A 15,171-nucleotide genomic window follows, 5' to 3' on the forward strand; every position below is an offset into this window, starting at 1 on the left:
CTCCCCATGTCCACCCGCACACCCCGGGCGCTCCCTCTGCAAGGCCGTGCCGTGCCATGTTCCCAAGCGCGCAATTCCTCCCTCCCCGCCTCTCTCTTCGCAAAAGCTGCGATTTCAGAGACCAAGTTGGCAGCTTCAGAAATACACCCTCAGCTTGCTTCCTCGCTAGCCCTTCAGAGCATAACCAGAACCACCACTTTAAGGACATGCACAGTATTTTGGGACACGTTTCACTCTTTTTTTTTGCTGCCACTAGCGATATCAATATACAAAAACAATGATGAAACTTAGCAATGATATAACTCTTTATATTTTCAAATCTCTGTACAAACATTAAACAAAGCAAGGTAGTATGCAAAACAGTCATTGCTTAGTATAATCGACCGATGGGTTGTGCTTCAGCAGTGACAGCGAGATAGGAACAAGGGTGTTGTAAGGAAAGCGACAAACCAGAGGTAAAATCGAGGTCTCGCCTTCGAAATTGGGATTACAAATGGAGGAAGTAAATGTTGAGGACAGTGTCTGAGAGTGTTCTTTAACATCCTTACACCAGGTAGGTAAAGCTAATGTATTCACACTATCACACAGGAAGACTGGGGAAGAATAACTGCTCAATGCAAATAATATACAGCAATATATATATATATGTATAAATATATATTCACACACACGTTTGATCTTCAGTTTGTTAAAGACACCTCAGCCGAACTACAACAAAAAAGATACTGGTATGATAATGATGAAGATATTAAAAATGCAAAAACCCACTGCAGTGACCTCGACTGTGGATCTTTCTCTCCAGAGAACAGAAATTCTTTCAATCATTACACCTGCTGGGGCCAGCTGCTCTCGGTACTGACAGCAAACACGGCTCTTCATTCCTCTTCTCTGGAATGACTGAAGAAAACATAGCTACCCATAAAACTCATTCCTGCACATGCAAGTGCTGTTGTCACAATTAACAGCCCATTTATTAACAGGCAACAGGACAGGCCTTTGGCTGCAAGGTTACAAAAAACACCCCACATTGACACGATCCAAGGAGAAACTCAGGTCCTATCTGCTCTCCACCAGCTCTGGAAGGTTCAGGGTTTCAGCCACAGCTCGCTTTTTGCAGTGCCCGTAGGTTTGCATCGTTCCTACCACAGCCAGCTCACCAGAAACAACGAAAGAAGTTTTATCAGAAGCACCGTAACAGCTTAGGCATGTGATGCCAGTGGAGATACTTAGGGGCCACAGTTTTATCCACCTGAGTGTGTTTTAGGGACAAAAACCTGCCTCATGATGAAACACCACACATCCTACAGCTGTAAATACCCAACCTGCCCACCACAGAGACCCGTGCAAACTTCTTCCTCAAGGGTCAACCCAAAAGTGTTGCAAATACTTCAGACCAGTTGTTTCCGTAAAAGAACGGCAGCAAGCCCAATGCACCCTAAAAGCCTCAGATTTGCACACAGCTGGGGCCCACCTGTGCTGGGACATCTCTGGGAAAGGCAGTGGCTGGGAAGCACCTGCTGCCAAGTGGACAATTCATTTGGCCTATGCTCCCCAACTCCTGCCCAAGGGCCTCTCCAGCGGAGAGCAGGAGGGAGCAGAAATCCCATCCCATACCATCATTTCTGCTTTAGGAACTAGAGAAAGCAGTGATTTCTGTCTCCTCCTCCTCCTGCTTCGGTCAGATGCTGACTCAGTGACAAAGCTGAGAGCGGTCTCCACTGAGCCACCAGCAGGATGGGGACCAAGCCCAGGCCACCGCACCAGGGACCTGCCCCTGCACCCGTCCGCTCTCAGCCCCATGGCACCGAGCCCGCTGTCCCTTCCAAAAACCACTTCATGTCCCCTTTCAAAACCTGTGCCTCTGTTAGCTCTAGGTAACCCCGGGATAAACGTCAACTCCTCTCCAACCAGGAGTGCGCTAAGCAAAGATGCAATCTTTTAAACTCAACTGAAATCACTTGGTACTGGAGGAAAAAAAAAAACAAACCAAAAGTAAAAAAAAAAAAAACACATGGCGATTCTGAGAGAGGATAATTGTATTTTATACATTTTATTTCTGTGGGTTCTTAAGTTTTATGTAACATTAGACATTTTTGTTCTGACTGTGTACCTGAAGTGCAGCTCTTCTCCCTTTTCAGTAAACGCTGGGATAATTTTCACAGTGGATAGTTTACGATGATAAAAACACCAGGAATTCAAAACACAGCTTCTCTGCAAGCATGAGCCTTACAAGCATTAAAGCTTAATTTAAGGAATGGTAATAATAATAATAATCTTTGCTATTTAGAAAACCATTGATTTAAAAAAAAAAAAAATCTCATTTATGTAGTGAGCACAACCGAGCAATTCTTCGGATGGATTCTCAACTCCTGGTTGGTTATTTTCTAAACAGACAGCTTAGTTTCAAAAGGTGGCACTGTTCTTCCATGAGACGCACGCTCTGCTTCGTGCTACCAAGCACTGAGCCAACAGCTTCATTTCATGCACATTTTCACTGAGAGAGCAGGTTGAGATTTGTTTTTTTTTCCCTTGGGTCAACGGCACTGAGACAGCACAGAACTGGACTGATGAAATGCAACACGGGCTCTGAGATCCTTAGACTTTCAGCTGCAAGTTATTTTAGATTTAGAGGATGCACAGAGTAACAGCACACAAAAATCTTCTACTCCTGAGTTTCCTATGCAGTAACCGGTCATGAAAAGATTTCTCTAAGATGAGAAGATAAAAAAACTGCCAACTGTACAGAAATCCCGCTGCTGTACATTCCTAAGTACGCAGAGTCATGATTACCATCACTAGCTACACGAGGGCGAGCGGGGACGGTGAGAGCTATGTGGACATCCATGACGCTGGGGGAGAACAGTTGCTAACAAGCTCCTACACACAATTCGCTTCACACACAAGTGGTAAGAAACAATCTATAGTTATTACTGGGTCCTGAGTACAGCCATAACCGGTATTTCAAGTGTTAACTTTTAAGCCCAAATTTTCTTAACACAATCCTGCAGAACATATATATATTTCAAACATCTATATTTAAAATGATCTATTTTACTAACCTACAAACTTTATTCTAGTTAGACTGTCATCTGGAGGAAAACACCTTAAATTAGATTTCAAGTATTCACCAGCATTAAAGTTGTTACTCTTTAAGTCCTTTGAAGATCCTGAGACAAACACTCATATTCAACCAAAAATAAAGAGAAAAAAAGTAATAATTCAAAGAACCGAAGCAGCTCCTAGAGCAGCATTTCAATCCCTGTGCAGGCCAGCTCCCATCCACCCAGCCCAGGCTCTTCAGACAAGACCGCTCAGCCTCCCAGCCCACCGGGGAGACTCACAGCTCCCAACAGAAAGGTCAGCTACAACATTCGGCAACTGCTGGAAGCTGAGTTGTCTTATCTTTTGCAGTTGCTCGAAATTATATACATTGCTACCCATTCTTGCTCAGTGACATGATTTGTGAGGAACACGGGAGCATCAGCCATCACAACTCTGCCTCCCAGCTTCTTTCCACATATTAACTGCACAAAAAGGAACAAGCAAGTGAAGGAAGCCAAGCGGTATTTTATTGACTCCCAGAAGACAGATATGGATTGCATACAACCCTGGAAAACTTCTTACTTTTTAAAATCCTGGAATTATAAACAAGGAAACTCATTCCTCATAAATAACCTGACACCATTCCATTGTCAAAAGCTTTTGGCATGGAACATATTTCCTTTACAGTTTAATTTTAATCATTCATTTGAACAGCTTAAAAAACTATGTCTATAATACTACTTAAATATATTGCTCATATTTGTGACTTCATAAAAAAAAATAGTTTGAGCTAATACTTTCCTCGTCGTCAAAAAAATCCAGAGAGACACTGACTTTTGAATGAGCACTTCAGAAAGATGGGTAAAAATAATTTGCTGGAAATTCTCAACAGACTTCATTTATCAATAGAGTGAGCCCCTTAAAAATGCGTATTTCATCTAACAGCAGTAATGATCTCAAGAACATGCACACAGTGTGACCAGCTTTCCCTTGAGGCTGCAGAAAGGTACGCACGTACTCAACTACAGCCACAACGGAATTCCTGCAACGTGAACAAGACAAGGTTGATCTCAAAGGCAGATGCCCGACTGCTTGCAAAATCTGACCACATACAATTAAATTCCTTTGAGTTTTAGAACAGGTCAGTCTAAGCCTCAGTCGATGACGACCGCAAAAGCCTTGTCGGGCTGGTAGAGGCTATGGGAGTGCTCTTGGTGTTAATGAGAAGCAGACAGGATGGCTTAAATCACCAACGAAGCTGAATTAACACAGTCTGTCTATTGCAGCTTGCAACATTTGTTCCTCTGGCATCTGGACAAGGCAGTAACTTCTGGAAGCATCACAGTCTTTTCTGAGGGGGATCACAGAATTGCTTGCCTTCCCACAGCAGTGCTCGTTATTATCCATAATACTGCCAAAAATGCATTGTTTGCACCTCAGTGCATTACTTCCAAGACACTAACCCAGAGGTTTCAACTAATGCACAAATGATTTTCAGGCTTGATCTTTTTTTTGACGTTGAAAACAGGTTCCTGCTTGAGCAATAACAAAGCAGCACTTCTCCTTGGCATTCACGATTGGCCAGAAGTGGTTTTACATCAAAGTCTCCAACACCCCAAGTATTTGCTAACCCTCTGGAGATGCTGGGGCTGAGGTACGGTAACTCCAGTTACAGCTTCATGATACACAGGCTTTGGCTGTGAAGCTGGCTGAAGGGACTTCCACACTCCATTCCACTGCCTCTGCAGATGCGCCGGCACAACTGTAAACTGGATCTCTGACCCAACCCGGGTCTAAAAGTAACCCTTGACTTGACTTCAAAGCATGGACCAGCCTGCTGATCTGATGTCCCATGTGGCACAGGCAAGGGGCGGTGGAGCAGAGCGACAGGAACCAACAGCTGAAGTGGTGGTGCACCGATTTGGTTTTGTTGGGCGAAATCCCATGTCATGAAACATCACCTTCATTGTTCGCAAAGGGAACACTGAGGATCTCTGAGGTGCTCTTTGGAAAGCACAGGTGATACCTGGATGGGCATGAGCCAAGGGATGTTTGGACACATGCCATGTGAGCAGAGAAGCAATACTGGACACTGCCTCATCCACTCCTAAATGTCACGTACTAAAAAGTGTTTTTAAAAGTGCCTTCTATACACTAGTTAATCAAACAATACTGATCTCACAATATTTCCCTTCTATCTTACATTTTTACATAAAGCAGAAGTGTCTACACCTTTAGGAAAAACACCTTTCTAAGTAATTGTCAAAGCAAATGAAAGCACGTTTGAGAGCAACTTACCTAATTAGCTTCATGAAGACCATCACACATGTAAAGCCAAAAGGCAATGAAATCTCAGAGACACAACAACTTGGGTGAGAGCAGATATAACTCACAGGAAAGAAGTTTTAACAACTTTTTGTCCGTATAAGAGCTTTTCATTTCTTCTAGAGGAGAACAATTAACACCCAGCAAGTGACTGTTTTTAGCAATTCAGGCTTAGTGCCCTTAAAATGAGCAATTTTTTTTTTTTTTAAGTTGTCATACTACTGTTACAGTTACGATTGTATTCTGATAAGTTTCCGGGATATACAAATCACCTACTTCTAAACAGGTTTCTGCACATTATAGACTAAACTTCTTAACTTACAAATAATTATTTTGCTGTTTCCAGTTTACAATCGTAAAATAAATGAAGACTTCACAATGTGTGTAAGTGGGAGGTAAATGTATTTTTAAAAACAGAATAAAAAGCTGCATGTTAAAAACTGGGTCACAGACTAATAAATACATACATCATAGACATTAAATTTTCAGCAGCTGGTTTTAAAGAGCAAGGAAGTGGGGAAAAACTAGGTGTCCAGACTTCATTCTGGCTCTGTGGTCTATAAGCTAGAAATATCTGCTGTTCAAAAAGAAGTTAACAGAGGAGTAGAATCAGCTTTGTCACCTATTTTCTTTTAAAAAAATTAAGCTACTTCCTAAAAGTGTGATGTAAAACCTAGAGAAACTTTCATTTCTTCATGCACTTGATGACACTGAATTAAAAAAAGACATTATTTTAACCCAGAAAAAATGAGTCATTGTATACTGTAAGGACAGCCTTACTGTAAGTTTTCTACAGTAAAAGTATTTCTAGAAATACACCAGAAATGACTTTCCCATAACAAAATATACAATTATGCGTCAGATCATCATTGAGTTTCAATACTTAGGCAAAACACAAACAGTTACCACGAAGTTTCAAAAAAAAAAAAACCAAAACCAAAACAAAACAAAGGAAAAAAAACAACTCCAAACAGTAAAAAGATGTTTTGACACCTGTGGAGATGCCAGAAAGCAATGCTGGACACCAGGAATTTCCAGAACAACCCCCTTTCCAAGGTGATGTACAGTCTGTGAATTAAACCGTGAGAGAAAACTGATCCTGTTCTATGGGCTTCTCCACCCAGGCTCCAAGTCCTGCCTTCAGGAATGCTTTAAACAAACACTCTTTGGCAGTTTGATACTCAGTGGCTCCTTGCTTGGTTTCGTGGTACAGGTTAGGCTTGAGGATCTTTGAGCGCAAGCTGGAGGAAAGCTGTGGGGATTAAAGATGAGAAGAGAGACAAGAAACTATTAAGCCAAACAGTTTGAGAGCAACTGAGTTATTAAAAGAACCATTATTAAAACAAGGTAATGAACTACTAAACGAAACGTTGAGGCAAAGGCAGATGAGTACACGGTGCCGCTCCTTCCAGCTGTCACAGCTCTGTACCCAGCTTCACCACACCAGACTGCAACGCTTGCCTCTTGCAAAGCGAGCCCTTCTGCAGCACCACGCCACGCCACAGGCATTCTTGGGACGAGTCTCACCCCAGCTAGCCTGCCTTTTGCTGTCTCTGGATTACCGACTTCCTTCAGTGGAAGAAATCTAGACACTGATACTAGATACTGAGATCTAGACAGATACTTCCTTGTAGCTTTTCTTTCTGAGAGGACAGAGGGAAACCTCAGTAGGTTCAATTGCAGTGAAACTGGGATTATCCTTCCAAACAAATTAAAATGAGAAGGCAAGCTCAAAGGAGATAGCACCCTTTGTTTACTGAGCTATAAACCAAGGATTATTAAATCCTTCCACATGTTTTGGACCAGATTTCATCAAATTAAAGAATCAGCTAAACAAATGCATTGTTTTCCATTACTACATGGAGCAGCAGCTAACATCAGGTGCAGCTTAAAACAGGCTCAGAAAGTGGCTTCTGAACACAGAGAGCAGCACGCGCAGGTGTTTCATTAAGACTTAAGAAGAAGTGGAAAATCTATCACTCTGGAAGGTATACCTTTGCATGAATACGCATCCAGCGGCTGTAAAAAGCATGCTTACAAAGGCGAGATGCACGACCCATTTCATCTTTGCCGGTTGTAGCATTAATAACTTCCAGACCAGTGTCTCCTACTGTCCAGTTCACGCTGAAGTTTGGTGCTTTCCCTGGTTGACGGGCTTCTGCATTGCTAATACCTGAAAGAAAAGCGATGTTTAATGACAGCAGTAAATGCTAACTCTTGATTTTTGTTTTTACTGGGGAGGAAGCAATACAGCAGAGCTACTGACATCACATCGCTAAGCAGTCTTACAAGCGGATCTTTTATTCCAAGGACATTGTCCTGCAGATTTTTCACCGACTCACCGAGATATCGCTACGCACACCTCATTCTCATCCTGGCTAAAGTGCTCTCTCCTCCTGTCCTTCCTAGCAGGGCAAGTGCGCATTGCTGGAGCCGTGAGAAAGCAGCCTCCTCAGTGGAGGAGATCGCAGAGAGGCCTTGTGGCAAGGGTCCACGGGGACAGGAACATGAGCACCTTGCCACATCCATCTCAGGAGGATCTGGTCCTGCTTATAGGGCAAACCAATGAACTAATTATTAACCTGCAAATAATTATGAAGCAGAAAAAAAATTGTTCTGCTCCTGCACAAGAAACCGCTGCTATCAGAGCCCACTCAGTAACGGCACTAGGTGAGTGTAGGAAAGAGCAGATAGTGCGAGGTTTTGACAGTTCTAACTCTCCAATCAATTCCCTTTCACTCTGCTGTTGTAAAAGTTTAGGTGCATGTTGCTTATCTCATTTCAAAACAGGTGTGAAACTATGAACCCTGGTCATTTTTCAACACACAGTTGCAATTCAGCTAACAGCTTTGGACTGCAGTCTTATTCGGAGAGGTCGTGCTTATTTAGAAGTGCCTACAATGTGCTTTTTCACTTTCCCTCACAAAAATGGAGTTGGGTCAGAGCAGCAGTACGAGATGACATGATGCCTCGCAAACCAAGGCATGAACGTGCCTACATTTCAGTAGCTGTTGAGCATGTTTCATTAAAAGCTACCAATCTATTTCCTCGTTCTTACGGACTACGACGGGGCATGGCGTGACTAGCACGGGCAGTGGCACTGATGCTGTGGGCATCCAAGTTAGACAAAGTGAGCCCCATCCTCAGCATTCTCCGCAGAAAGCCAAAACTGGAAGACATTTGAGTTGTCAGCGTAAATCTGTCTGTGCTTCAGCTGCTGCCCCACTTTACACGCCCATTGCTACTTACAGAGCCCAGAAATGGCGAACCATAGCACTGAAGAGAGGACTCGGATCATTTTGCTCAGACGTTAATCTGTGCAACACCTCTCAAATGCAGCTTCATCTCTACTGATGGAGAAGCAAAGCCACCAGAAGCCTGCCCAGGCTGCCTATGGCAGGATTTATTCCCCCAAGGCACCCCAAAGCTGCAGAGATGCACTGTGTACAATGACCAAAGTACTGTGCTTGAAGGCCACGGCAGCCGCTGCCATCCACGTGCAACTCCCCTCCTGCACGTGCGCTCACAAGCGGCAGCCAGGGCCATGAGCTTGGGTTGTGCGTGCTATGGAAAAGCTGAGGAGCACATCAGTTTTGATCCTGAAGGCATTACAGGGCTGGCAAAACTCTACCTTTAAGATGTCTCAGTTGTCTCATCAGGAGACAAAAAAAGGAACACGGCGATTTTTTTCTTTCTAATAAGTAAAGATCCAATTTTTACTTTAACACAGCTTTCACTGAGAACCTATTTCAAATCTACTCCGAGGTTACGCTAGGTCCTACACTTTATAAAATCTAGTGAATTTGTATAAATTGAACACACGCGTTGCAGCAGGATGCATTTCTTGCTGATATTTGAAACACAGTCTAATAACCAAAGTTAATCCAACCTCAGGCACCCGAGCACAGGACTGGCTCACTTGGCCTGGGTCTCACAGTACCTCTGGGCCCAGCACTGAGAGCGTGCAAGACCTATTATAGCAAGCAAACTGAATTTCGCTGTGTCATTCAGACCTCATCAATTCCTCACTTAATAAATAAACAATCGTTTTGAAATATTAATCATATTGAACTTAGTGAAGCTGTTGTATTTTTATGCTTGGTTTATGTCAATCTGGTCACTATGATTGATAACCAGTTTCCTGAAGAGCTCTTTTCTGATTTCTTTTAGGAGAGATGGATCCAGGAGCTGAAATACAGCAGGATGCTGTGGATCTACACCCATCGATCTGTAAACTGGTGAGCAGGCATGTGGGATCCACACACTGACCAACCCAGGAGGGCAGACAGCAGTCCCTGCTGAGCAGGTACCATCAAGAATATCACACAAGCTATACTTGAGGAAGACCCAGCAAGAACAGGGCTTTATGACAAGACGAGAGTTGAAAAGTCCTCATCACAACTTCTGAGGTTCTTCTGAGCGGTTGGCAATGAACATGTGTATCACACCTCCTGAAAACTGGAGCTGATCATGCACAACGCAACTTGTCCTGCACCACTGAAGTGCAAACACTGCCACGCCACGAGTCACACAACACGAGGCTTGCACCGGAACACCTAATAAATTGCAAATTTTGGGTGCATAGCAAACATATCTCAACTCTGACTCTTCAAAAGCATATAAATTCAGGCTGCTTTTGTGAAGCTTATGTGAAACAGACCCATGCTGACAAACCTCTTAATCAAAAATTGGTTTTACCAAAACTACTGAGGCAAGAGGGCTAAGAAATTGCCACCACATGACAAGCAGGTCAGTCATATTTTTTTCTTTAATTTAATGATATCTATACTATTACCTTTGCTTTCATTCCGTACACTACTGAACAAGTACAGGGATCAGATATAGTGCATCGAGTACTGCAAAACACCATTTGCTCCCTGAGCCTGCTCCTGCCCTATCAGCTACTCAAACAAACACATGTGGCATCACAAGCACCCAGAGAAGCAAATCAAATGAAGATGAGGAAGCTGAACATTCAGTATGCACTACATTTCCATGGCAATTATACAATTGCATTCCTTAGGTTATTTTGATTAATTCAATAAATAAAAAAAAAAAGACTGCAAATTTCAAATAGACTTAAATTAAGCAGCTGAACAGAGTGTTGTTATTATCTGCATGAACCCTGAAGAGATGGCAAAGGAGTCCCTGAAGGTGGATCACAGGTAGCATGGACAGGGAATAAAGGTAATCTCAAAAGCAAAACATCTGATAACACTTTGGGTGGATCATTATCTTCCCCTTCAAAATCTAGACATGAACATAGCACAGTAAGCTGAAACTAGTAATGGGAGAGAAAGCTAGGATAGAAAGTAAATATTGTATTCTCCTTTGAAAACTGGTATAACTAAGCTATTTAGGGAACATCGCTCAGAACTTGTTGGCGGATATTATTATAATGGGGTATAATAAGCAAGAGTCACAGCTCCTTGTGCCAGTGCCTATATAAATAATAAAACTTGACAGTTCTTTGAGGACAGAGCTCAAAAAAGCTTCATTAAAAAGGAGATAGAGGGCTGAAAACACCAATGTGAATGGGAGGATAAGGTACCAAGGTAACAGCGAAAAAAATCACCAAAGGTTCTGCTGAAGGGTTTATCTTTGTTAAAAAAAAAATTAAAAAAGCAAATGCAGACAACAGTCAGAGGAGCGCTGAGACAGGAACATTTATAATAACCACTCTTGCTGTGGTGGTTGAAATCTTCTTGTGGACAAAAACCAAATGAATGTTTTGCAAAAAGGGTGGGTGGGTTCCCAGGCCAGAACAATGTGCTAGAGGAGCCATCTCAAATCGAGGTGCTAGTAAAAAGAGTTCTAGGATATGTGTGAAGTAAGCAAACACCAGTTACAGCACCCAGACAATATTCAACTGCGTTCAAGGAAACTAAAGACACGGCAGCAGGAACAGCTGGTTCATGGTACGTAACCTCTCATCACAAACCACACAAGTTCTCCAGGATGAAAGGTGGCCAATACTACTCCAATTTTTAAGGAGTTTAGAGGTGTGCCAGGGAACTACCAGTCAATAAGCATGACATCTGCACCAGGAAGGCTGCAGAAACAATATTGGGAACAACTCAACAAAAAACTGCCTTAGTAACTGAAGACTGGAGATGGCCAGTGTGACACTATTTCTTAGAGAGCCCAAGAAGAAGAAGTTCTGTCTGATCGATGTCTGACAGACTTAAGGGACACCTGAATGAAGACGGTCTCCTCAGGAAGCGCCAACACAGCTGGAGACCTTCAAGCTCTGTGCAGACCTGGGAAGTGTGTGTGTGGGGAAAAAACAAGGTGAATAAGATTGGTGTTGATACTAAATTATTTAAGAAGGTAAATAAGAGAAGCAACTGCAAAGAGTAGCAAAAAAAAGCTCACAACATTGGGTGACTGGGCAATAAAAAGGCAGATGAAATTCCTCACAGATAAATATCAGGCAATACATATGAGGAAAAAACAAAGCAATTTTGCATAAGGAGTGCTGGACTTGGAGCTGAATATTAGCATTCAGGAATGAGATTTTAGTTTCTAATACTCGGTTCTACCAAAAGGGCAGGTCAATGATCAATAATAATCAAAGGAAGGAAAGCGAATGATAGGAATTACTACTGAAGGACCACAGAACTGAACAGAATATCATGATGCCACCATATAAATCAGTACCACTGCTTTATCTTGAGTATCAGGGGCTGCTCCAGTCTGACTATCTCAAAAACGCAATTGTAAAATGGAAGGGATGATCCTTATGTGGAAGGGTCTCCATGTAAGGAAAAACAAAGCAGACAGACTTTCCAGCTTGCAAAAAATAGCACTTATGTAGGAGGATCGCAGAGGTATAGAAGACTGACCGCCATGACAACTGCGTGTAGCCTGTATCATACAGAGCACTGAGGAGCATCTGGTTAAATTAGCAGAAAGGAAACTCCATTGCACAAATCTTTACACGTCCTACAGCCCTCCTTACTAAAGGAGGCTGCGGATGGTAAAAAGTTTAAGCCAGTTCAAAAAACAAAACCATGAGATCATGAATGAAAGATCCATTAAGGATTTCTAAACACAAAGATTCTCAATACCTGACTCGGGATGTCCCTGATCTGCAGATTACTGCTGCAATCCTCAGGAGGTATGTGCAGAGGCTTACTATTTCCTTTTGCTTTTCACTGCCTAACTACCTGTGGAAAAGAGTGCTGGGCTGGATGGATTGTACCTCAAGATCTTGGTCTTAACTAAGACAGTTCTTGTGCCGGTGACAAGATAATCAGCAGATGTGACATTGCTCCAGGATGTTTCAGCCAAGAACTGAAATAGGAAATATCTGTTAGCAGCACCATGAGGAACAGGTCAAAACAGCCAACAATGTAACTTCTGACAACACTCAAAGACAGGAAGCTCTAGAGAAACTAAAGCATAAGAAACTATCAACTGAGCAGACATCAAAAACAGGGAAAACTTTGCCTGTATTAATATTATAATCACAGGTAGGAAAAAAGGCATTGCCCACAAAAGCAGACACTACTGAAGGGTTCAGTTGAGTAGCCATAGTGGACAGGAGAGCACGTTGGTGCCAAGTTTGCTGTCTGCTTTGTGGTCATAGCCCCAGCAGATGCCATTAGCCCAGGTCCTTGGGCATCTGAGCACACCTACCAGCAACAGGAACCATAAGGACAGACGCCTGATGAAATTTGGTTCACACTAGTTGCCTCCAGTGAAGAAGAGCTTGTCTTTTATACGTAATGGGCTCTCTTATATCTAATAACTTCTGCTCCCAAGGATCTTCAAGGCCTGATTCTCTGAATGGAATATTTGCTGAGCTCTGTCACCTTACTTCCACCCCAGGTTACGGCCTTTGTGCCCACCTCCCACAATGGCTCCAAAAAGAGTCTGTGCAGATTACTGTGCAGACTGGTACTTTGTTATTGGCCAATTTATACAATCATCCTCATTCTATTTGATTGAGAAATCGATCCCTTTTCAGATTATTCTAGAAAGTCACAAGATCCAAACCTGTCTTCTCTTCAAGTGAGCTGGCCAGTTCTCAGTGAGAGCTCATGTGCCCTCAGTGCTGTGGTGCTAAAGGCATCCCGAAAGGCTGGGTCCTGCAACCAAGGCTTCCAAGAGTCATCACAGGGAGGGCGTTTTATATCAACATATTTTTTTTTCCTGCATCCCCTAGCTGAAAACCAGCTACTCTGATATGCATGTTCACATTTAACTTGCTGGCAAAAGGAGGTACAAGTAGAAAACCTCCTATGAGGAAAGAAAGATGATGAAAAGACGATTTTTAGCGGTAGATAACAATAACTCAGTCTGACTTTAACTTAATGCAATTGTCCCTGCAGCCATTAAACCACTTTTTACAGTGCTTTCTCAACTAAACAGGTGAGACAAGGGAAAAGACAGTTATTGCTCTTTTAGTACATCCCTCTGGTAGAAACGAGTCACCATCACACAGTTGTGTGTGTGGTACCAGGAGGAACTTAGAATTGGGGACAGGTGTTTCTACAGTGTTTATTCCAGGTAAGAACACACTGTAAAACATGTGAATCAAAGAGCTGATGGATAGCTACATAAATGCCCCAGCTGAACCCAGCAGCATGGGTCAGAAGACTAGCTTTCAAGACTGAACCAGTAGAAGAAAACCCATCAACACAATTCTCCACCCAACCTCCCAAACCAGCCTCCCGTACATTTTTGAGATGTGTATTTGCATGAAAACTCAACAGCTGAGAACATTTCTGAACTCTCTCTACAGCTCAGTGAATCCCAGCTGAACTGTTTAAACAGATGGTGCTATTCCATGGCAAATAGATGATACCAATATTGCAGAAAGATGATTTTTAAGAAGACAAGGTACTATTATGTGTTGTGAAAAGGGTAACAAAAACTCCTCCCACTCCACCCCAGACCTGCTGTCCAGAAGAACTGATAAAAATTCCCCCAAATCAGGCAGAAACAGTCCATACATCAGCTACTAAGCCCATACAACAATTTAATATTTGGTACTGTGAGTGTTGTAACTGTTACCTACTTGCTAATGTAAGGACAAATACATTACTTCACATTTTAGTATGTCCTAGTTCAGGGAATCCTTATTAATTACCTTTCTTACCTAAAGAAAGGCTGGTTGTTCAGTATGCTCTTTTCCCCCCACTCCCTCCGTAAATCTAATTAAAAATTCATGTCAAACTTTAAACACGCTTTAAAACACTGAGCTTTTTTCTCCCTTGAAAATAAACAGACACATGCCAAAAGCCAAGCTCTACAGAACAAAGCAATGCGCACGAGAGGGAGGATAAGAGATTTCAGTTTTAAAGCTTTACAGCATTACTGAAACCAGCAGTTTTAGACATTTCAGAACTTTCCTTCGAAAGTCATGGCTCAATTAGAAGTTACAACCTGTAAATTCAAATACTGCCATTCCTCTTAGCACCACTAGAGCCCAGGATCAGCGCAAAGCCAAAGAACAGTACTTAAATGTTCAACAGCAGCTGCAAAAGACAACCGCTAACTACACGATCTGGGGCTTGCCATAGTGCTGTCTGTCAGACATATTTAATACTCTATTAAAAATATTCCCAAAGAATGTGCCAACTGGGCTCTGAATGCAGCATTTGTGCATTAACCTACAAAGTGGAAATTAAAATATTACGATTATTGGGTCAAGCAAACAAGTTGGGTGCCATGCTAATTAAAGCTAACACTGCATCCAACAGAGATTGATGATAAAAAGAAAATACAACCAATGGCAGCTGAGATGTTCTCTCCATCCACTTTTAGTTGGTTATCGATCTAGAAATTGTGAACCAA

The 15,171-nt window shown here is 42.4% G+C and overlaps 1 protein-coding gene across 2 annotated transcripts in view; it reads right to left on the reverse strand.

Annotated features, from left to right (window-relative positions):
• Nucleotides 1–334: 334 nt before the first annotated feature.
• Nucleotides 335–15,171, reverse strand: part of ADARB1 (adenosine deaminase RNA specific B1) — a 100,500-nt gene continuing 85,663 nt past the window's right edge. The window contains exons 10-11 of one of the 2 annotated variants that reach the window (XM_068407733.1): nucleotides 7,362–7,540; nucleotides 335–6,619 (exon numbers count right to left, since the gene is read on the reverse strand). In XM_068407733.1, the coding sequence (XP_068263834.1) occupies nucleotides 6,443–6,619; nucleotides 7,362–7,540 (356 nt within the window). In that variant the 3' untranslated portion in view covers nucleotides 335–6,442. The remainder of the gene's footprint in view (nucleotides 6,620–7,361; nucleotides 7,541–15,171) is intronic. The other variant, XM_068407734.1, reaches the window with a different exon arrangement.

Source organism: Nyctibius grandis, chromosome 9 (genome assembly GCF_013368605.1).
Source record: "Nyctibius grandis isolate bNycGra1 chromosome 9, bNycGra1.pri, whole genome shotgun sequence".
Taxonomy (NCBI): domain Eukaryota; kingdom Metazoa; phylum Chordata; class Aves; order Nyctibiiformes; family Nyctibiidae; genus Nyctibius; species Nyctibius grandis.